General features: G+C 43.0%; 1 protein-coding gene across 4 annotated transcripts in view; it reads left to right on the top strand.

Annotated features, from left to right (window-relative positions):
* CRPPA (CDP-L-ribitol pyrophosphorylase A) overlaps positions 1-6901 on the top strand; it is a 48266-nt gene extending 41365 nt beyond the window's left edge. For all 4 annotated transcript variants that reach the window (XR_013978042.1, XM_080975034.1, XM_080975033.1 and 1 more), the window contains one exon: positions 4280-6901. Coding sequence is in view for 2 of the 4 variants with exons in the window: in XM_080975033.1 (XP_080831159.1) it covers positions 4280-4384 (105 nt within the window). In the remaining 2 variants the exon portion in view is untranslated. The remainder of the gene's footprint in view (positions 1-4279) is intronic.
* Positions 6902-24241: the final 17340 nt, after the last annotated feature.

Genomic DNA, 24241 nt, shown 5'->3' with positions numbered 1-24241 from the left:
ATTAATTTACTTGATGTATTGTGGCAATATCCAAAATAGACCTGCTGAAATTAATGGACAAGTTAGTCATGTCCATTAATTATTATGGGTCTTTTCTGAGTATGAGTCGCATTGGACATATTTCTAGGTTTTGAAGTCTGAAAGCTGAATTTGGAGGTTGTATTCTCAATATGTGTATGCATGATGGACATAGGAAAACAGAAAATGAAAACATTGCTTTCTTCTTGATCTGCTTCATCACAAGTAGAACACTTAATTCTTCCTCTGCCCTCCTGCTCTAGATAGGCAGATTCCCGATGCAGTTTGAATGCATTCTGTTTTAGATGAGATGTTAAGATGCTTGAAAACAGGAAACAATGAGAAAGTTGCACTTTCTGTTGTTTTTTCCTGCATCACTATCTTGTCCAAAGACATTCAGTTCAGTGAAAGTACAATACTCTAAGGTAAGGGCATAAATAATGGCAAGGGTGTATTTTTTGCAGAGGTAGAGAACCTGCAACCTTCCATATGTTGTTAGACTCCAATTCCCATCAGCCCCAGTCAGTATGAACAGTAGTCGGGGATGGCAGAAGTTCTAGTCCAATAATATCTGAAAGATTGTAGTTTCTGCATTCTTGTGTTTTTGGGTAAAGAGGTTTCCTGCTCACAAATATTTTGTCTGTATTCTAGAATTCATCATCTTTTTTTTGTTGTTATGATATGTCCACCTTTAGTGCCTCAAATTGTTAATTTACTTTCTTAGAATAGACTAGACATAAATGGATGTGAGTGAATGAGGCATATATATGAAACATATACCTCATATAGTTCAATCAGTCTGGAGGGTCATAGGCCTCCTGTCCGTGATCTACATCTTAAAGGTAATTTTGCATATTTTCCTTTGTTTTCTTTTGCCTTTCCTCCTGGCATGGTCTGGGTGAATGGTTGGGTGTTTTCCAGTAGTACAAAAATGTCTAACCAGTTTTCCTTAACACAGGAGTGTGGTGGGTCTTCTAAGCTGCAAATGTAACTCCTAGCAGCCATAAAAATAGTTTACAGACTATCCTTTTTCTTCTGTCGCCAACTGACAATCTTCTGTTTATACTGATACATATGTACTGAAAGATGGGTATTCAAAATACAATGTATGTTTTAGTACATCATCCAGATTTCCAAGGGCTTTTGGAGCAAAACCATTGTGATGATGCCACACCTCACCAGCAAAAGGAAGTGAAGTTCGTGCATCTTAATAATGCTTTCACCCTCCCAAACGTGATACAGTTATAGCAGTCAGTCTCTCCCTGCCCCCTCGGTTGGAAGCAGGTGTGTTGTTGATTCTGTTAGACAGGTTATGGGATTTTATTTCAGAATTCTTTACTGAGACCACCCAAAAGAAATGCCAAATGTGCTGCACAGAATACTACCTCAAGTTCTTGTTAGTTCTTTGCGGCAACTAACATCTGGGCATCTTTTGATATAGTTACACACAGCTGTCAATATAAATATAAGCTTATTCTCCATTTCAGTTGGAGTGGAAGTTCAACTCAGCTGAACCCAGGGTAAAAAGATACAGTGGTCAATGATCCCTTGACCTTCTGTCTCCCAGCCATTATTGTTTGCCAGTGAAATAGCATGGTTTTTAAAAGTTGGCTTAACCTGTTGCAGTCAGAATCGATCAACATTCATGCCAAGTCAGCCTTAAAAGGGTCACCTTAGGCTTCCATGGCTTCATGACAACAGTTGTGCTGGTATGTGTTGTTACTGGGCCTATGCATTCTCCAGGGCACATTCTGAACCTAGTATTTTTCACCTATCAAGTGGTTTGAAGGTGAGAGCCTATTGTCATAATCAGAGCCAGACTATTAAATCTCTTTCTCATGAAATTAGGCAGACAGCAAACATTCCTCTGTGCAGAAGAGTTGGGCCCATTAAGTGTGTTCATTCTGGGAGACTTAGGAATCCCATAAATTCATGAATACCCTAGGAGTTTCCAGTTGACATGGCCGGTGCCTCTATTAAAAACATTGTCTCACTATGAAATTGTGAGTTGTATTGGGCTGTTAACATGATTCCTCCCACTGAATTGCTCACAGTTGCTCAGGAAGTTATTCAGCAGAGTTTTTTTGAGGGGTTAGTGGCCTGTTGGGTGATATTTTAGAACCTTTGGACGACCTCTGTGACATGCTTGTGAGACGTTCTGATGATAAAATGGCTCTTATCTATTCCAACCTTGTCACCACTGTATCTGGAAACAATCAATTTGTAGTTGTTGTGGCTTGATGATGTAGATGAGGTGCTTGGAATGACGCAGCTGACCATTTGTGGATTTGCCCTTTCCACATCTTCGTTAATTACATCTAGCTATGGAATAATTACATCTAGCTGTAGAATAAGTACTATATATTTGTATAGTAGGCTATGCTTAAGCCAGGCAAAAGCTCTTGAGGGTGTGGTGCAGAGCTGGGGAGCAGCATGGGCCTGGGAAAGGTTCTAAGGGCTGGATAAAGAAGCCCAGTTTCTTTCCCCGGTCAACAAGAAGGAGGACTTTCTTGGCAATAGAACCCCGATTGTAGAATGCCTTAAAGCGGCTGAGGGCAGACCAGAGTAAGGCCTGTTCCCCTCCAGTCTGTTCCCAAGGCCCGCACACTTGTCTAGGCAATGTTGTTTTTTGTGTTGTATGTGTGGTCTCGTTTCATACGGTGGCATAGCTGAATGTATAGAATACAAGTTACTGAGCATCAATAACTCTACTAGAAAACAAATATGAGACTGCTTTCCGGCAGCATATTACCATAATCCAACTAGTATTGAAGCAAAAGTAGACATCAGTGTGTTGTATGGGCGCCCACACATAGTGGGAAACCACTCAAATCAGATGTAGTAAGTGTGCATCCGAATCCATCTGGAGCTACAAGGCATTTCTTATTTAAAAGCAGAGGGTGCATATCTTTTTGTGGAATCAAACTTTTGTAATATGAATTTATAGACTGTTTGACTGGCAAGATTCCAAAATGCTTTGTTTTCCAAATTACATTCACATGGCACTATAAATGTTTTGTTCTTTGGTTGGTATATTAATGCAGTAAATCATCCATTTAAATAACAGTAAAAAGAATATTACACGCCAGGAAGATAGATTTTTCAATACAGCATTAACTGTACTAGGTTAATGGATCCTGCGGTTCAATAACAGTACAGTCTACATTTTGGAGATGGGGAAGTAGATTACCACAGAATTTACGTGATACATAGGGAAGATCAATTACTAGGATTGCTGTTGCAGGTTTTACTGATGAGTAAAACAATTTTCTGTACATGTTCCATAAGCATCACACATTTGGGATGCCAGAACCATAGAGGCAGCAGTGGGTGGTCGGTAATGTGAGATAATTGGTGTGGGACAAGAACAAGATCTCGGCTGCTCGTTTTGTTTTTCCTATCCTTCTGTGTTTAATGGTTTACAATATGACTAAACTTTTCAAGTATCTAAGTCTGTGATGTTTCCCGTTGCTGAATATTTGGCTTCCCTCAATGAGAATATTGAAAAGCAGGATTGTAACATTATAGAAAGAAAGTTGTATGGAAAGAAAGGCAGGAGCACTTGGAAATATGATTGACCATGACATCTTTTATTGAGTCAGTTTGCACTGCCAGTTTAATTCAGTAGAAACTCCAAGAAAGGTTCTTTGCTATCAAAATATCACTGGAACAAAGTGCTCACTCACAGGTCCAGCTAGATATTAGAAAGACTGTCTGATTCTTGTTTCTATTTTTATTTGGGTTTAATGAATCCAAACCATAAAGCAGTCATTCAGAAACTAAAGGTTCTGCACATAAACATGTTGGGAACACAGCAAAAACGTTTAGCGATCTGTAAATTCAAAGGATTCAAAGGATCTGTCAATAGAGAAGACCCTCTTCCACTGACCATTGTCAGTCAAAAATGTGCAAACTGAGTGAAGAGAACAGGAAATATTCAGCTAAGTTTATTTCTTTAAAAAATAAATTTAATATTAATGTTGTGCTTTACTTGTTGTAACCTGCTCTTCACTGTATTGTGCAAAGTTATTTCTCTGCCCTGCTACCTAAGATTCTTTTTCAATTGTAGATCTCGAAAATTGAATCTCTGGCCATCTGTAGCCAAAGGATGTCATGTGCCACTGAGATATGGGCCTATCCGCTTCCTACTTTTTCTTCCTAATTCCTACCATTTCCCTATTAATATTTTAAATTCATAGTTTGATTTCCCATCCTAGAAATGAAAGCAGCTGATGATGGGTATATTTTTGCTCTCTTTCAGGACAATTTGAAGCTTCAAGAGACCATGGATTCAGCTGCTGCTCTTATCATGGCATTAATAAGAGACAGAAATCCTGCCTATGTTGGACAGCTTCTAGTAGCGTGAAAAGGAGATGTGCAGATATTTCAAGGAGGGGTCAATGCAGGCTTTTTAAGTTGGAATCTACCAAGAGTATATTTTGGGTGGCATTTAAATATTTAAGAGGGAGGTCTTATTTGAAATATAGCTACTATAAGGTTCAGAATGTTATGCTATGTGTTACCTTGAGTGCCTTTGGGCAGCGAGAACTAAGGACTATGATAAATAAGGTTGTTTGTATTCTAAAGGGATATAACTGCAGAAGCAAATTGTTTCAAAGCTGTGTGGACATGATCTAACCAGAGTGAAGTGCTTTAAATGCAGTCATTCCACGAGGAAGTGCTAAGCATGTGTTACTATATTATTACACTGGCTAATTAAAGCCATAAGAAGAGCCCATCTAGTCCAATATTCTGTTCTCACAGGGACCAACCAGATGCCTGTTGGAAACCCAAAAGCAGGATCCAAGCATAACACCACCACCCAACCCTGTGGTTTAAGGCTACCAGTATTTCCCTCATCTTCTCTCGAATAACTTTTTGGTTTAAATCAGGGGAAATCAATTATAGGTGTTATTTAAACAAAACATTTCAGGCTGACATTTATTAAATGGATTGTGTGTGTATTGCACTACCTTGCTGTGCTTTGAACCCCAGATAAAGAAGTAAGTGGGCTTTTCGCTCGACTTCAGATGTTCACCTTTTCATGTGTGGAGCTGTCCCTTGCAATGAAGAAAAGAAGGATTTCGAAGGCATACATTAGACTCCCTGTGCAAGCAAAGAAAGACCAATTCCTGGTTCTGTCTCTTGAGAATGCTGCCTTGTCATCACTTAACCTTAGGCCAAATCCACACTTTGCGCAGCAGATACTCTTTTTGTGACTACACCAGTGTTCCCTGCAACAAATATATACGTTGCGGATGACACAACCCACATCTTTAAACATTGACAGAATGTGTTGAGAAGGATCAGTCTTGTGTTTAAAGATGCTAGTATATTGTTTGCACTTCATGTGTGATAGCTACAGAAAACAGTATCCACAATATTTGAGCCTGCCAGGTAAGATGTGGAGCATCTCAAAATGCCTAAGTGTAGGGCTCTTGTCTTGGAGTAGGTGGTTAGTGCCTCTTGCTCCTTATCTGGGAAGCCTTTTATCTTGTTAACGTAAAATATGAATGAGCAAACCCCAGTTATGTTTATGTTCTTCAACCCAACTCTTTTCATACAGTATGTCAGTAAATCTGTAAGGGAACTAAAACAATAATGGTTAATGGTTAATAAGCAGTGCATAGCTCTACATGGGTATTCGTGCACAACCTCTTTGAGCTTGACAAGGAAATAAAAAGTGCTCACATTATGACCCTTGGGCCATATCCTGGGTGCAGCTTTGTGTAATGCAGCTAAATATAATCAATTATAGTAAGGCTGATTGAATCATCGCAACATTTTTGTGTGGTCATTTCAAACGCTCATGTCATGGTTGGCATGATTGTTTTTAGCACCCTCAAGGAAGTATAGTGAAGAGAACACTCAGAAATGGAGGTGGAAGAGCTGTCTTGCATGATTCGGCCATATAAACTATTATTTTACTTAAAACATTTTTATTTTTCTATTCAACCAACAAAAGATTACCAGAGGAGCTTACAAATATCAATAAGAAAGTCCTTGCCTTCAGGCTTGCAATTTGATAGAGAGTTGTAAAAACAAACAAACATGGGATGTGAGGCTCTATATCTTTGTTATTCTCTTGTCCTTTGATAACTTTACAAAGATTTATTTGCATTTTTTTTATATGTACAGTTGTGCTCCTTCTGTTGAGCCTCAGCAGTTTCTGCAAGGAGGCATTTACACTGAACAATTGTTCCCAACCTTTCTCAATGCTTGGGTAGGTGACAAAGAATCACGGTAGTGTTAATTTCCCTAAGGCATAGGCTGAAATTTCAAAACAAAGTATGCATGACTGAAACTTTGAATCAAAGTCCTTGATTTTGCAACTCAACTCTGCCATGAATTCACTAGAGGTGTTAGGCAAGCCACTGTCTCTGTGTCCTGTCTACAGCACTGGGATAATAATACTGACCTACCAGTACCTTTCAGGGCTTCTGTTGTATGGGGTAATGCTATGAATTATTATTATTATTATTATCATCATCATCATCATCATCATCATCATCATCTATAGATTCAGTAACCTTTTACCTGCCACTTTTTATCAAATATAGAATTTACATAATTGAATCTTAAGCATTTAACATCTACCCTCAATGCCATGTTGCTCTGTGACTATTCTCCTTTTTTGCTTTCTGTCTAGAATATTTGTGCAAAAAGTTCCAGAATGATTTAAATTTCTTTGTACCACTCAAACCCCATGGCATTAAAAGAATATGTCTCTACATTCTATGACATCAGGGAAGAACAGTTAATGATACTTGGGCAGGCAGGCAGGCCAAATAGTGTCTTCCCATAAGAACCTTAACTTCCGATTGGATTGTGCTCTGCAGATTTAACAGCAGCAGTTGGTAGTATAATAACTTACACACTGCCAATAAAAAAGGCATCACAAAAATTAGATGTACATAATTTTTATATATGTGAATTAATACAAATAGATACAAATATAGAAATAACTGCTATGGCTTGCATCCAACACTGCAGGCATAGAGTTCCACTCATGCAAGAGGACTTCCTCTCTTGCTTGCACACCCTCAAAATCTGCTCCAGATTTTGCCCTCCGGAGAAGATTTTGAGGGTGTGGGGAAAGCACTGCAGGGAAGCGAAGGGGAAAGTTCCATCACACAAGTGGAAGCCTGCTATGCTAGTGGAATGGCAGCATTAGACACAGCCCAGTCATTCAAATAGAAATACAGTACATCTCATCATAGTAGGGAAGACTGGCCAGGTGACACATGTGCTGTCCGGGTGCCAACTCTTGATGGGCAACATCAAGGCCTTTGCTTTCCCTTCTCATGGCTATTTATATTCTAACTGGATTTTTATCTAGGCAGCCTTTCAGTTGTGGATTTCTTTAACTAGAGTCCTGCAAAGTATGATACAGGATCATGCTAGCAGCTGGCCCCTTTTTCCATTTTTTTATATAAACTATTTAATTTGGGTATAATGTTTTTAGGCATTGGGAAACAGAATGGTCAGGAATACTAACTTGTGTTGAGAACTAGTAGGAAGGGATCTAGGCTCAGCTCAGTGGTTGAGCTTAAAAGCCAGCATATATATATGTTTAAAAACCACTTCTTACAACTTACTTTTTAAGAGAAAAAGATCGAAGGATGTTGGGAACCTGATCATGCCAGAAATCCTGAGAGAAAGCCCTTTTGCTCTGGTATACCTCAGTTCAAGCAGACACAAGATGCACTTCAAACACAGGATTACAGAAAAGAGCAGGCAATAAGAAGCAAATCTTCCATAAGCAATTCAAATCAACGCTGCACTAGAGAGAAGCAACTGTAGGCATAACCGAATATTATTATGTCATTCAAACCATTGTGTTTGGTTATGTTTACTGTTTAAAGTAACCCACCTGATTATTCCATACTCTTTTTTTGACAGTAGAATTACTTAGTTCTAATCCCAGTGGCTTCTTCTTTTTAAAAATGTATTATTGGATATTTATCCTGACTTGAAAAACATGGTTTGTTGAATAAAATATTTTTTGGGGTATGACTTTGAAAGAAAGCTATTCAAAGGTATTTCCTCTTGTTTGTTTCAAGGATCACTTACCTGAACCCACATCTTGCTTTTGTCTCTGAATTAACTAGAAGAGATGCCAAGACTTGCAAAAGAAATAAACCCTTGATGTGATCCAGCTGATAGTATATTCTATGAGTCGCTGACCTTTATATTTATGCAGTACAATAGACTCAAGTATAAAAGTTCTATTTTTCAGTCACACATCTCGATGCTGTATTTGAGCAGTACCCCCAGGCAAAACACGGCTCTGATTTTTGCTATTTTCCCTTGGTTCTCATCATCTCTTGCAATTTCATTTTGTTACTGCTAAATTGATAAATTATTTTGTTTCAGATGATAAATATAGATGTCTCCTTTAAAAAAACAACTAGAGGGAAGTTATTTGTGCCTGAAACAGAATTTGTCATAAAATCTCAGTAGATTTTATCAGAAACTCACAATGCTAGAGTTATTCTGAAAAGTTTTCCTTATATGGTCTCTTCTATTTTTCCCCACATCCTGCAACCAGAATTTGGACCTCTTGTGTGTCCTATGCCTGATCCTATTTAGACAGTGCTTCTTTAATTTTAAAGCGCACACATTGGCTGACTTCTCACACCACAATAAACCAGCCTGTACCAATCTGGCATCCTCCCAACTTCTCTTGCTGTGAGCATGACCGCTGCATGCAACTAATGGGAGCTATAGTCCAAAATATCTGGACAGCACAGGATTGGCAAAGGCTGCTGTAAGCCATAGCTAATCATTTACTAATATTGCTCTGATATTGCTCTCATGGCTCCTTGCTAGCATTAAGAACAGACCTCTGGAACGAATTAAGTACTTAACCCAAGGTACCACTGTATTATAAAAAGAAAATGGATTGGGAGGGAAGGAGGAAGTCTTGTGCAGAACATTGACAGGGAAGGAACATCTGCAGGTGGATGTTGTTGGTCCACGCAGAATTACTTCTTATGGGATGCGTACTCCAATAAACATCCCTATTTTGACCAAACTGATGCAAGAAAACACTGGCTGCCTGCCTCTGTTTTCCCCGCTTCTTTGTGAACAGTTTTGCAATGGTGTGGCCAATTCTCCCAAAGGCATTTCCTCCCCATTGGTAATTCCCGCCCCCCACAAAATGCACTCCTCATTTCAATGAAGCAAGAAGTTGACTGGCAAATACATATTTTTTTCATTTCTGTGTTCCTGTTTGCAGCAGCAGGTTCCGTGCTGTGTGCCTAAAAGTAAATGAAAGCAATTAACTGCATGATAAATCAATTAGAAGTGTCTTAATCCTATCCAATTGGAACCTACCAGAGCAAGTTAATACTGAGCACTCATAAATTTGTGATCCGGTGAGTCAGTCACAAGTTGGGCGTGTCCATTTCCACTGTGCCAGAGGATGAAGATGGACTCCACCTCACATCAGTTGTAGAATCTGCAAAACTGGAAAGCTAGTATAAATTCCACATGAGATACACATGTTTTCTTTAATTCAAAAAAGAAAATCATGTAACTAGATGTGGCAGGATAGCCTAAGACTTGTCACTCTCCCTCCTGCCCTAAGCAGGCCCTAAACCCTGGACTCACATGGGAAGAGTGAGGAATGGTTTTCCTCCAGCAGCGCTCTAACATGGGCCAATGCAGCTGACCTGCTTGCCACTTCCAGTTAGTGAAAGGGTGCAGTCAGCTATATTAGTCCAAGAGCTAAAGGCTGCAGGGCTAGCAGTACCATTAGGCAAAGGTAGGTAACTGCCTCCAGCAACAGATTATGGAGGGTGGCAGCAGACACTCGTTCACGGTTGCTCCTCCCAACTATTGGCAAATACAGCATTGTGTTCTAAATAGTCCTGAACATTCTTAATTCAGTTTGTTGCCTTCAGGTGTGCTAGTGGACTCGGTCCAGTTGCTAATATCAAGGTAAGATTCAACTGCAAGTCCAGCTGGCTTCTGTACATGAAATGGGGTGAAAAAGAGGTGCCAGAGCTCACCACGAACTTCCCCCTTCTCTTAGAATGGCAATGGTGCTCATCCTGAGAGGTGCCAGAGCTGAGCTCTAGTGAGTTCCGCCTGGGGGGGAAAACGCCCTGTTGAAAGCCATTTTGCTCTCCACCTTAGAGAGTAAAATGTCTTGGGCCAGCTCTGGGAGAGAGGAGGCATAAAAGCAAAGCTGCCTTTCTCCACAGGGCACGGCACCGCTGAATGGACAGCCACCCATTAGCCCATTTCAATAGATTCCAGCAATATTGGAAAGGTGCTGGTGACAGGTGGGAAGGAATTCTGACCTGAAGCTTTCCCCATCCTTTAGCCCAAAGCAAGAGAGAGACTTCTGAGCAGGAGAGAACTAGAAGGTCCAAACCCTGATGTGATGGAGCTCAGGAGCTACCACTCCCTGCTTGCTTCTGTTCTCCCAGGAACCTTAAATCAGAGACCTCGCTCTTGCCTTCAGACTCAGCCCAGGGGTTGTGTTCTTCGGCAAATAGGTGCTTGCTTCTTGACTCATTATCTGTGCCTCTAGGCCCCAGTTCCTGCAACACCCAGCCCACACAGCGTGCGTAAGAAACCAAGCTCCTTTCACCCACCTCATTTCTAACAAAGCTGTCTACTGGATTGCTCAGATGCTGTTGCAAAAGAAAAGGAGAATTTCTCAGTTGTCTCCACCCCACTTCCTCAGCATCTCCTCTGCATTTGTTGTGCTTTCCCATTCCACCCCCTCCTTTCCTGTCTGCTTCCTTGTGTCCCAGTTTGCCAGCCCATCCCTCTCCCCCCCCCCCCATTTGAAGCCCACCCTGCTTGACTTAAGCAGTCCCCTCCTGCGTTCTAACCCAAGACCGTGGTCTGGCACAAGATTCCTTTCCTTGCCTGGCTGGATCAGGAACTGAGGCGGTTGGTCTTTGGCACCTCCCTGTTCTGCTTGGTAGGGCTCAGAGCAGATGTCCCTTCCCCTGCCAACGGAGTACAGATGATCAACAGCTGGTGTGGAAAGGGAGAACCCTTCGCCATGGCAGCTGCTTGTGGCAGCGCTGTGCACCAGAACTTAAATCCTTAGAAACTCCCAGCCTGCCCCGCCAGGAATTCCTTTAAAATCCATTCCTGCATGTAAGAAACGGATTACTGGGCCAGCCTCAATGCACTCCAGACCTCCAACAGGCTTTTCTCTGAAAGTTGCCATAAAAACAGTATTTTAAAAAGTCTTAAGGGTTGGAATTGTAATCTCCTCTCTCCCCTCATCTTTGGTAGGGGAAAGAAAAGGGAGGAAGGAAACCAACTGTCTGTAAAGGATTTGGGGAGTGGCTGCTTAGCACCCGTTCAAGGAAATCATACTAAGCTGGCAAAAACAAAAGGTTCCTAATGCCTTGAGTGCACAAGACAAAAGCCACCTTCTAGCTGTTTGAAAGTACAACAATCCTTCATTAATCCGGCGTGTGTTGTGTGTACCTTCAGGAAAGCTGCCACCCAGAGACTCGAGGGGCACGAGTCTCTCCTCCCCACAAAGGTTTAAAGCACAAAGCTAGAATTACTGCATTTCCTGCTCTTAATAAATCAAACCAAATGGGCAGCAGCCGCAACATTGTCTGGCAAGTGGATTTCTCAGACGAGCGTTCTCTTCCCTCCACCCTCCAAGCTGAACAGTAAACTGGTGCAAATGGCATAAAAATATTTTAAAAAAAGAAATGCCAATCCTCTCTGCTTCAAATTTTCCTATTTTTGGTTAGGAATTTAGGACTATTCCAGGATTGATTTGAGCCAGGTACCCCAGGGCCATATTTCATCCAGAATGGGCTCTCGCCTCTTTTTCAGGTGTGCAGTGGTTGTGGCCCCTCACCCTTCCCCTCCATCCTAGACAGCCAGAATACATGTGTTGGGCCTGCTGTTTGGGAGTTTCCCTGGCTGGCATGGTCACAGGGCAGGACTTCCCACCAAAAAGTTGAGTTCAGATCAAGCCAATCAGAGCCAACCCCCCCCCCCCAGGCAATAACTTGCATGCCTCCTATCTCCAGCTGCACAGAAATGACTTGGTTTCCATGAAGGGTGTTGAGCTTATCAAGGCAGCGGTTGCTGATGTTGAAATGCTGCGTCCTCAGTATCCAGGCCTCATAATTGTCTGGTCAGAGCTCCTTCACGGCAACAGTGGCAAGGAACAAGGCATTGCGTTGAGCAACTGAGCAACTTGGTAGTCGTGCCAACCCCCATCCTGACATCATTCAATAATTAGGAATTATCCACTTCAGGGAATGAGTTTTGGGTGGCGGATTTGTCTGAGGGGATCTCTGGTTGGTTGCAGCTGTCGGTGGTTTGGCAGCAAGGCATCTTAAAGAGCCACCACGAGTGGCGGTTAAGGCATTGGGTGGAATCCTAGCCTTCAAGATTTGGGGTGAAGTGGTGCACCACCCTGTCCTGAACTGGTGGCATATGCAGGGCACCCCGTTAGAGGGGTCTTGGTAGAAGTTTCTGTCCAGAAGCCAAGTGAGCGTGGGGCAGACCGGCCGTAGAGCTTCCAGCGGCGGCGTTAGGATGGCCACCTCAGTAGATCAGCATCTTGGAGAGGAGAGGAAAGGACCATCACTCCTCCTTTGAGTTGTTTGTTGTGGGTGGGGGAATGTGCTGAGGTCATTCCACTTCTGCCCATGGAAGAGCTTTTTGGAAAGGATGTGGCAGAGCTGAGAAGTGTTGTCCTTGTTTGCTTTCTCTATGCTTTGCTGCTCATGAAATGGAACAGTGAAAGGGTCTATGTAGGAGCTCTTTGTAAAGGGGGAGATGTGTCGAGGGACATTTTCCTCCTGGCTTTGCTGCCCACTGTCCTTATTGCTGAACCACCACATTTGCAGGCAGAAGGAACTGTTGTGCTGACACCCAGCAGACTGTCTTGAAAGGAGAGCTGAGTCAGCCTTGGATGACAGCCTTAGGCCCAGTTCAAGTCCCATAGCTCTGCCAGCTCTAGGGTGGTGGAGAAATCTGTCCACTTACCGCCCCCCCACCTTCTGCCCCAGTTGCCATGCTCAGCAGGCAAGGAATGCCCCTCAATAAAGTCCCACTCAGCTGGGCTGGGTGGTGACTTAGGTTTGCTCCCTTAGTTCCTAGAGAGGGTTTGACAGCCTAAACCATGAACATTATCTACAGGTCTGCCTGCTTTTGTCTGCTTGTTAACAAAGAAGTCATGTTCATTTGGGACATAATACACAGAACTTATCCCATGTAAGGCTAAGATAGATGAGTGGAAGTTTCACATTTGGGGCCTACACAGATGATCCCAGTGGGCTGTGCCTTAGATTTTAACAGTGCTTTTTTTCCTTAAAAATGTTTAGGGGTACTCTCATTTTCCTAGTCATATTGAAATACTGCCCCTCAATGAGGCCAAACCTAGAGTCACAAAATGTTTAACCCCCCCCCCCGAAACCTAGTGTCACAGTCCAGTTGACAGGTGGTTGAAGTCCTGGCAGAGGACGTTGGGACCGGGGGCAAGATGGGGTGGAAGCAGGAACAGGAACAGGAGTCAGAAAGCCAAGGGTCCGAGGGTCAGGAAACCAGGAGTCAAGGGTCTGAGGATCAGGAAGCAAGAAGTCAAGAAACCAAACACAGGAAGGCAAGAAGCATGTTGCTGTGGCAAAGAGCTAAAGGGAAATGCTGACCTTATATCCCTTCCTGGCTCTTGCCACCAGGTGCTGTGAGTTACCAATCGGCCTCACCTGTGCGGCTGCACCTTGCCTCTTCAGAACAAACTTAGGAAAGCCCCAGTCCTGTGAAGCCCTACTGGTCACAGGGCCTGGCTCCTGCATGCACTCCTGACACCTAGATTCACAAAATGTTTATCCCCCCTCTTCCCCCAGAAAAAAAGCACTGGATTTTAATATCAATATTTGTATTCATAAATACTGTAGATTAGCATCATTTTGTCAATTAGGTGTGGGCTGCTCTTCAGGGCTCCGTGAATGTTGGTTAATATTATTATTGTTTTAGAAAAGCTTCAAAAAGGAGAAGGAACACAAGGCGCGTTATTCACCTAGAAAACTTTCAGTTCTGCTGTAAAATTCTATGAGTAAGATACATAACTGTTCAATGGTCCTTTCATGCCCCCTGCAGTTGGACAATTTTTAAGGGAGTGCAGTTAAAAAAAACCACATGTGGTTTTCCTCCTAATTCACTTTATTAAACATGGTTCCGTGCCAAGGATTTCAAGGGAGTAAATCCACTGTGCTGTGACTTTGTATCTTATGTACTTGCTTAGGTTGCGGTTGAATTACTCACACCTGCAACTACCAGCATTGTGGTACAATAGGAACAAATTGCCCTGTATAGTACACTGGGTAATTTGCAGCAAAAGCTCAAAGAAAAATAAGATTATTATCGCACATAATGAACTGGAGCACACTCCTGCTTCAGCTCCTGTCCTGCTTGTGGCCTTCCCATAGGCATTTAGTTGGCTAATGTAGCAAGACTGCTGGCCAGTTGTATGATCCAGAAGGTCTCTTCTCATGCTCAGTGTCTTCTGCTTCCTATCTCTGTGTTTCTTTGCTGTATGTAAGGAGATACATCGAACGCAGGCACAGATTGTCACCCTCTTCATAGGGTATCAAGGCTGAGCCACAAGTAATGCTTAGAGCTGAGCCAAAAGCTGTATTTGAAGGTGCTGTCAGAGGGCAGTCCTCTGAAGAAGTCCTCTGCTGAAGGACTGTCTTGCCCAAGTCTGGTTTAAAGGCACAGAACCACCAGGATGGAAAACAATTACCTTGAAGTTGTCCACCAACAGTTGGCAACCGGGCAGTAGACCCAGCAAGCATACAAGATACCAGGCCTTTCCCACTATGGTGGCTGCATTCAAAATGGTGGTCATTGTTTCAAAATGTGTATGTTTACTATAGGCCACTTTTCTCCTAAGAAAGAAGAGGAAAGTGTTGAAGACTTACGTCTAATTCGCAGGTCTGAAAGAGCCACAAAAGGTAGATCTCCAAAGAGATTTGCTGATGAATTTGCTAAAGCAGCAAAAGCTGTAACTGCTATTAGTAGCTCCAAGAAGGTATTTGAACCTTCAAGCTTCCAAGAGATCCAGGCTTTGGATTGGAAGGATGCTGAGCCATGGTTAACTACCATGAAGGCTGAGCTTGATTCCTTAGAGAGGAACAAAACATGGGAGCTAGTTCCGACAGTTTCATCCCTGGACCTCAGTGTCCGGGCTGAACAATGGGGGGTGGAGATGCTCCTTCAGGTATACTGAGCCAAAGCTGTTTAGGGCTTTAAAGGTCAGCACCAACACTTCAAATTATCAGCTTCAAATGCAGTTAGGTTGTTCTTTTTCTCAATTCTCAATTCAGATTGAAGTTGGGCCTTTCACGGGAGGCGATTCTGAAGGCTCGGGAAGAAGATGAGGCCTTATCAGCTTGGCCGAGTGGAGATCCTGACATGCATCTCAGTTAGCACAGGCACATTTTGAGAACATCACTATCCTCCTTTTGGGGTTATACATTTCCTCTTTGGGGGCAGGCGATGCATTATGACCGCCCTGTTTCTATTCCCACCTGTGGCAATTGAAGGTGAGAATCTCCTTCCTTGTCATGGCAGCTTGGCCTTGGCCTTTCTCCAGAGAGAGTTCGCCTGGTGCAGCTGGTTGCCTTTTGGGCACCAGGTCTTTATTTTCCTGGCTCTCTTAGATTTTTGTTTTTAAATCCAGCTTTCTGTTGCTGTTGCTCCGATATTTGCTTTTAATTTTCTTTGTTGTTTCTCATTGTAATTATTTTATTGGAAGCCCCTCTGGGCATTTGGCTTGAAGAGCATAGTCAACAAAATACATAGTTACTTAGTCAACAAAATAAACATATCACTAACACTTTGAATGGAAAGGCTATGATTTGTACATGTGGGAACCTTCCATAACTAATGTGATGCACATGCCGAGTTCAAAGGGTTCAAAATGCCCCCTGTGTGCATGGCATTGGCATCCATGGGACTTCTCTGCAGGTCCAATCCAGCAACCGAATGTGGGCTCAGATGTTGCAAGGCCTACATAAGGTTTGCTGCTGGCATGATAGCTTTACTTATTTATTAAGGATTGTATCCAATGCCAGCGCTATTCAGCGAGACCCATTGATGTTAATGGACCTGACTAACTTAGGCTGGGTACACATTCTATAATAATAATAATAAGAATGTATTATTTATACCCCACCCATCTGGCTGGGTTTCCCCAACCACTCTGAGCAGCTTCCAGCAGAATATTAAAATACAATGATTCATCAAATATTAAAAGCTTTCCTACACAGGGCTGCCTTCAGATGTCTTCTAAAAGTCTGATAGTTGTTTATTTCTTTGACATCTGATGGGAGAGAGTTCCACAGGGCAGGCGCCACTACCAAGAAGGCCCTCTGCCTGGGTCCCTGTAACTTGGCTTCTCGCAGTGAGGGAACCACCAGAAGGCCCTTGGCGCTGGACCTCAGTGTCCGAGTAGAATGATGGGGGTGGATATGCTCCTTCAGGTGTACTGGACTGAGGCTGTTTAGGGCTTTAAAGGTCAGCACCAACACTTCAAATTATCAGCTGCAAATGCAGATAGGTTGTTCTTTTTCTCAATTCTCAATTCTGATTGAAGTTGGGCGTTTCACGAGAGGGGAGCTTCAAAATGGAGTATTCCCTAAGAAACAGCAGGATATGTGTAGATTGTGGCTAATGTGTGCATGCTGCATCCCTGTGGGAGTGCCTTGGATGCAGACTAAACAGAAATGTTTACACAGTCCTAGATTCATTCATTTCAATGGGTCTGCTCTGACTAGCATGGGGTGCAAGCCGAAAGTTCTATCCTTTCCTTCTTCCCAGAGAAAGCCAGGTAGGCAAACAACAAACCGGTAAAACAAAAGAATTAAATATAAATGAGAACACTTTCTTTAAAGGTTAAGGGCATATAAACATTTTTAAAAAAACAGTCACATATCCTCACAGCAAATAAACTAAAGTTGTGGGGAACAATATCTTCCAGGCATCAAATGCTTGGGTGAACAGGTCTTTTTACAGATGACTTCTGAAACTTAATAAGGAGGGAGTCAGTTATGTAATTGAACTAAATATGTTAGTTTGTCTACACTGCAACAACCACCCATCTCTTGCAGTGAACAGGGATCCCAGTGCTGCCTTCACCATCAATTATGCCTTAAGGTGACTGAAGTCCAGCCATTCTGTGAAATGATGACTGCAATAGATATAGATAATCCTCGTATTCTCTGCCAGAGAGCAGGATTTACTATCTGCCTTCTGCAAGTTTGTGTGAGTCATTTTCGATTTCTGTGTCTGCACTTTCCATTGTTTCGTTAAGCTCATTCCTTACCCCAAAGGCAGGTGGGATTTTTTTTGCCCAACTTTCTGCTTGTAGGACACCATTATCTGGATGACACAGACTCATTTGAAAAGATGTCATAATTAAGAGAAAGTTTGCAATGATAGCTGCAAAACCCAGGTTGGAAAGCTTAGGTCATGGGTAGGCAAACTAAGGCCTGGGGGCCAGATCCGGTCCAATCGCCTTCTAAATCCGGCCCACAGACAGTCTGAAAATCAGCATGTTTTTGCCTGAGTAGAATGTGTGCTTTTATTTAAAATGCATCTCTGGGTTATTTGTGGGGCATAGGAATTCGTTCTTTTCTTTTCTTTTCTTTTCTTTTCTTTTCTTTTCTTTTCTCCAAAATATAGTCCGGGCCCCCACAACGAATTCCTGAGGGACAGTGGACCAGCCCTCTGCTGAAAAAGTTTGCAGTCCCGTGGCTTAGGTTGTGTTGTAGATGTTAGGAATGGGCAAATTGCATTCCACTGCTGTGCTAACCAGAGGGCAGCAGTAGAACTAGCCTGAATTTAAGCCACTTTTTGCTTGTCTTGACTCTATAGACAAGATGTGCATCTGTTGCCTCTCTGATGTCAATGTGAAAAGTAAGGCCAGTTCAGACAACTGAATCCAAGGTGACATCCTTTGCATGATGGGGAGCTGGGAATGAGCTACAGAAGCATGTTTGCAAATGTGTATGGATTTAGCCCAATGTGCACTATATTTTCCACTCCTAAAAGGGGTGGAAGGATCACACAGATTGTAGGAATGCCACTTACATATTTGCAGATGCAAATACAAAGCCTTCAAGACTTCTCCAGTGAAAATGGAGGTGTCCTATTCAACAACAACTTTACTATTTATACCCCGCCCATCTGACTGGTTGCCCCAGCCATTCTGGGCAGCTTCCAACATATATAAAAACATAAGAAAACATTAAATATTTTTTTAAAAAACTTCCCCTATACAGATACAGATAGCTCGGGAGCTGGATAACTCCATACCTTACAACATTTCTCCAGTGAAAATATGGACGTCCTAAGGAAAAGCAGGACATTTCAGGATCAAATCAGAAACCAGGAGGGCTTCTGTAAATCCAGGACTGTCCCTGGAAAATAGGGACGCTTGTAGGGTCTGCAAATATGTCATTTGTGTAAATACAAGAACATAAGAGGAACATAAGAGTCCTGCTGGATCAGACCAATGGCCCATCTAGTCCAGCATCCTGTTCTCACAGTGGCCAACTAGATGCAATGGGAACGTGGTGTCAGAGATGAACACATTTCACATTACAGTCCTGGTCTTCCCTGAGTCCCCCAACATTTGAACCAAGGTTGGGAGGGGGAGATATCACATGTAGACCTTATGGGCCTTCTGATGTATGTCTACTCTGAGAACAGAATGCTGGCCTAGATGGGGCTGATCCTGCAGATCGCTTCTTAAGTCCCTGAGATGTTTTCATGCGGTGTGTTTCAAGGCCGGGTCTATCTCTCTCCTCTAGGTACAAGACGTTTCCTCTGAGCCGGATGTCTGAACCAGATCCATATCCGTGAGACTGGCTGCAGGACTGCAGCATCCAACCATCTGAGATGCATTCTCCTTAATCAAAAGAGCTCTGTGTGTTCCATCTGCGCTGCACACCCAGTCACAGGGGCCTGTGCTTCGAAGCAGGAGGAGATGTCTTATTAGCCAATAGTGCAGTCCTTCCCTTTGTCCAGCAGAGGGACCATAGTATAATAAATGATGGCTTGAAAGTAAGGGACTCCCTCCCCGTCTCCTCTAGAGCTGTGCTGCAGAGCTGATTCTTTCACCTATTTGCATTTTGTGGCTCTCTCTCTCTCTCTCTCTCTCTCTCTCTCTCTCTGGGTTAGGCTGCCTTTTGGGATTCCTCAACCAAGGCTCAGGCATTAGCTGGAAGAAAAAATAAAGCCATACAAAACAGGTATAATTGAGATTAGGAAGAAAAAAAAGACGAGAAATAAATGAGGGAAGTGTGAGGGAATACAAATGTACCTTCTGCACTGTAAACAGCTTGTGTTTCCTCTAAAATGTTTTTGTCAAGCTTAATGATGCATGGTGCATCTGTGCATAGCGGTCTCACTTCAACTTGATTTCCCCCTTCCTTTCAGGTTTGATCATGCCATTTGAACAGGGAATATTAATTTATACACCACTGCTTTGTCTTAGGGTTGGATTTAATCTTAACCCGTAGATGCTCACTATGAGTTTGAGAGCCTAATTTAAAGCCACTTCAGGGATCAGCAAACTTTTTCAGCAGGGGGCTGGTCCACTGCGGTCCACTGTCCCTTAAACCTTGTGGAGGGCTGGACTATATTTTGGGGGGGGAAATGAATAAATTCCTATGCCCCACAAATAACCCAGAGATGCAATTTAAATAAAAGCACACATTCTACTCATGTAAAACCACACTGATTCCCGGACCGCCCACGGGCTGGATTTAGAAGGCGATTGGGCCGGACTGGGCCCGGGGCTTAGTTTGCCTACCCATGGCCTAGTTGTTACATTTATTTATTTATTACATGTTCATCTCACACTTCCCCCAAAAGAGCTCTGGGGCAGGTGGGGAGGTCCCGCCTTCCACACACAAACATTTTATCCTCATAAGAGCCCTGCGAGGTAGGTGAAACCGCGACATGGTGATTGGCCCAAGGTCACCCAGCAGGTGAGCTTCATGGCTGAGTGGAGATTTGAACCACAATGTGGAATTCCATAGGGCAGTGGATCCCTGCTAAAAGCAGCCGTGATGTAAATACTGATCAGCCAATCGGCAGTGGCAGGAGCCTGCTGGGATGCACACTTAAACTCCAAAAGCTGAAAATTACTTTGGGTCACTTGATGTCATTTTGATGTCAGGTGATGGTGAAAATCAGGATCTGGCCCACTGGCTAGAAAAGGTTGTTGTTCCGAAGAGACGCCAAAGAGACCAGCAGTTGAATCTTCCTTCAACATGGGCGATGGGACGAGATGTTCCTCCACTCCCAAGACCACTCTATCTGGCTCCTGCCCTCTGCCTGCTCAGACCAACCCCAGTGCAACAGTGATGGTCCTCCTACCAGCAGTTTGTGGCATATCTGCATTGGCTTCCTCTCTGCCTAGTCCCTTAGTTAGCGGGATTATCGTAGCTGCACCACCTCTGATGTGTTAGGAGCACCTGACTCGGCAAGACATGACTAGGCTGTTGTTGCAGCTCTGGCTCAGGAGGATGGGAATGCAAGTTCAAGAGAAATTGCAGAGGGGAGTTGCATCCGCCCCCATCATCTGTTGCCTTTGGTGGCCATCTCACTCTACCTCCATGGTGGGGGAAGCTGGGGCTCGCTAGATGTTGTTGGACTCCAACTCCCAGCAGCCCCAGCCAGCATGGTCAATAGTCAGGGTTCATGGGAGCTGTAATCCAGCAACATCCGGAGGTCCATACCCATTCCACCTAATGTTAGGGTTGACTTTGTATGCTGACATGCACAACAGGATGTACTTGTTGAGACAACAGGGGCAGATTTTGTGTGTAGAATAGTCTCATATGGGCACCGGAGACCCATCCATGTAACCAATTTCTAATCTGGGACATGTAATAAAATACAGGCCCAAGTTAGCTCTGCTACCTATTGCAATGAAAGTGCAAAACTATCAAGACACAAGATTTACTCACACTGGAGGAATGGCAGATGAAATTAATGGACTATATGGAATTGGCAGAAATGACTGGCAGAATCCGTGACCAGGGAGAAGAGTCGGTGGAAGAAGATTGGAAGAAATTTAAAGACTATTTACAGAAATATTGTAAAATTAATGAATGTTAGAATGATGTTGGATTGAAGTTAAGGGGCTTCTAGCTGTATAGGTACAAAAGAATATGGAAAAATTGGTTTTTAATATGTAAAAATCTAACGTTACAATATATCAAGACTAAGGATTAGGATTAAAAAGGAGGGAAAGGAATTGTTGGATTAACAAATTGAATTGGAATACAAAAGAGGGAGGTATGAGGAGGTCCGGGAAACAAGTAAACGTAAAAGAAGTGAGGAAAAGATGGAATTGTTTTTAACTGTTTTTTCTTTTTTTTCTACTTTGTATTTTTCCTTTTTATTGTTAATTTTTTTTATTAATGTGATTTTTTCCCCCTTTGAAACTTTAATAAATATTATTTTAAAGAAAATGAAAGTGCAAAACTATCAAAGGTTATCAGCTGCATGGACCTGGGAAAATGAGTTTTTCTACACTCATCAAAGTAATGTAGACTCTGGTCACGAAAGCCTCCATTAGAGGGGGGGAACCCCCTAAATATTGCAGTCCCCATCTCTGGTTCTCACAAACTGTAGACCAGTTCCATATAGTAGGGATGGGGAATTAGTGGCCATCCAGATGTTTTTGGACTCCAACTTCCATCTGCCCAACCAGTATGACCCATGGCTAAGGACTATGGGAACTGGAGTCTAGCAACATCTGGAGGGTCAAAGGTTCCCCATTCCTGATGTATAACTTGGTTCACACTGGACTCCTTTGCAAAATATCGACAGTGTTAATTCAGCATTTTTCGCTGCTGTCAGTGTAATTAATGTTTGAGCATCAGTTTGGAGTCATGCCTTAGGTAAGCAATCAAAGGCCCTGTTCAAAGTGTCCTAATTATTATTTAACTCCAATTAAGGCAGATGTTGACAGATAAGAAGGTAGTAAGTTCAGAGAGGCAAGAGTAAACTTGTAGCCAAGGTTTGGATGGCTATGGACACTGAATTATAAAACTTAACGAACAGGGCTGGGTACTCAGAAGACTTGAGTCTTCAGGTGAATGCATTTTTATAGAAGTGTTATATTCCCTTTAAAATATGGAACCCCCTTGACTTTTAAACAAGCGCACATCTGGCTTTCTCCAGGCGGATGTGCTATGGGGTGCAACAGGGCATAGAAACCTCCTCTCACAACTGGGGAGTGGAAAATGTCGAAAAGAACAAGAGATTCCACAGTGGAGGAAATGCCAAGTTGCAGTTATCTTAGAACTATAAAATTGAGCATTGCTGGGCTAGGGAAAGGCCGCAGCTAAGTGGTGAAGCAGCTGTTTTGCAGTCAGATCCCAGGATCAGTCCCCAAAAAGAGATGGGGGAATAAGCCTGTCTGAAATCCTCATGAGCAGCTGCTGGTCAGTTTAGGCAATATTGCTCTCGATGGTCTGTAGAGGGCAGTTTCCTCTCTTTCTTTCTAATGTTGGAAAGAGCCACGAAGCTAGAAAGAACCCACTTCCACTCAGCTCAATAACAACTTTGCCATTTTACTCCACCAGGACACAGATTGCACATTGTGTAAACAGGGAGATGGCGTACCTAGCGTGATTAAAACGCTCTGCTCAGCTGTGAGTACAATCCCTTCAGCATATGCTAATAGTGGCCTTCGAGTTGATCAAAGCAGGGAACATTCCCTTTTTTTCAGGACATAGCATTGCATGGGCCTTCTCCCCCAGCTGTTGACTCGGTATCACAGCCTATGCACGAACTCTCTCTCTTTCTCTCTCATAAAGATCATCCGTGATAAATAATGGGGGACATGGTGGGATAGTTGTTCATGTCTCCTGCCAGCTTGTATATATGTTAACAGCCAATGATGTGGCTTTAATAAAGGAACTGCCTTTTGCTGTGTTTATGTCACGTCCTTTTCTTCTTCTTTACACTGTTTATTTATTGCAGAGGAACTCCTTGTTCTTCAGATAAAACGTACCGAGCCAGACTCCCATTTTTTTGTAACTGCGCCAACACTCCATGGAGTGTAAGTAGATTGAGTTGATGGGAGCTTTAGTTTAAGATACCATTTGCCTTTTAATAACTATAGATTTAGCAGATTAAGCTGATTCCTTGTGCATGGCTGTTGCTTGTTTCCTACAGTTAGGGCGGATCTGCACACAGGGGAAAATACCACTTTAAATAAGTCATAAATTAAATCATCATAGCAAAACAACAACAAAAAACCCTCTATATAAAATCACACAGAAAAGTTGTGTGCTCTACAGCCCCATCTGGTGCTGCATGTGTATAATGCATTTAAAGCACTGTTTTTTAACTAATGTAGCTGAGTCCTTAGTTATTACCAGCCTGTTGCTGCTCAATATCCGTAAATATCTGCAGAAAATGCATTTGTAATTAACATTGATCACAGCTGTCTATAACAGGAGAACATTCAGATAAGCCTTCAGATATTGGGAAGCACAGAAGTTGCCTTCAACCGAGTCAGACCATTGGTCCTGAAACCTTCCATTGTGGCCATCCAGATGTTTTTGGACTCCACTGCCCATCAGCCCCAACCAGCGTGGGCAATGGTGAGGGTTGATGGGAGTTACAGCTGAGCAGCATCTGTGAGGTCACAGGTTCTCCACTCCAGCTCTGTGAGTTCCCTTTGACCTCAGCTGGACTCAAGGCCAGTTGGCATGATTAATCTGAAAATGTTAAAACTGAGGTGTGGGCAGGGTGGCTTGGGACAGAGCATGGCACATTCTGAAGCATCCTTGTGACTTCCTCAGCGTCTGCATAACCTCCTTTAACCATGTCACCACATCACTGCAGAAAACAGGTGGGCAGCATATGAAGCCAATAGGGATTGCAAGGAACTGCTCATGTGCCAAACCATTGAAAGATTGACTGAAAGATGTGTCATTTTCTGCATTGAACCCCTTCAAACCCATCTTCATAAGGCTGCAGGGGTGCCAACTTGAATAAAATATTGAAGGGGCCCTGCATGGTTGATCCCATGATGCACCACATGCACACAATTTGAATGGTAATGTCCATCAACTTGGGGAGGCAGCCCCCTCATTTTTTTATTGGGAGGGGCCAAGGGACTTTAGCCCCTAGGATGAACTACAGTGGTACCTTGGAAGTCGAACAGAATCCATTCCGGAAG

This window comes from Podarcis pityusensis (assembly GCF_964106645.2).
Source record: "Podarcis pityusensis genome assembly, chromosome: 12".
Taxonomy (NCBI): Eukaryota; Metazoa; Chordata; class Lepidosauria; order Squamata; family Lacertidae; genus Podarcis; species Podarcis pityusensis.
The sequence above is the reverse complement of the archived record's forward strand: the minus strand, read 5'-3'. Positions and strand labels throughout refer to the sequence as shown.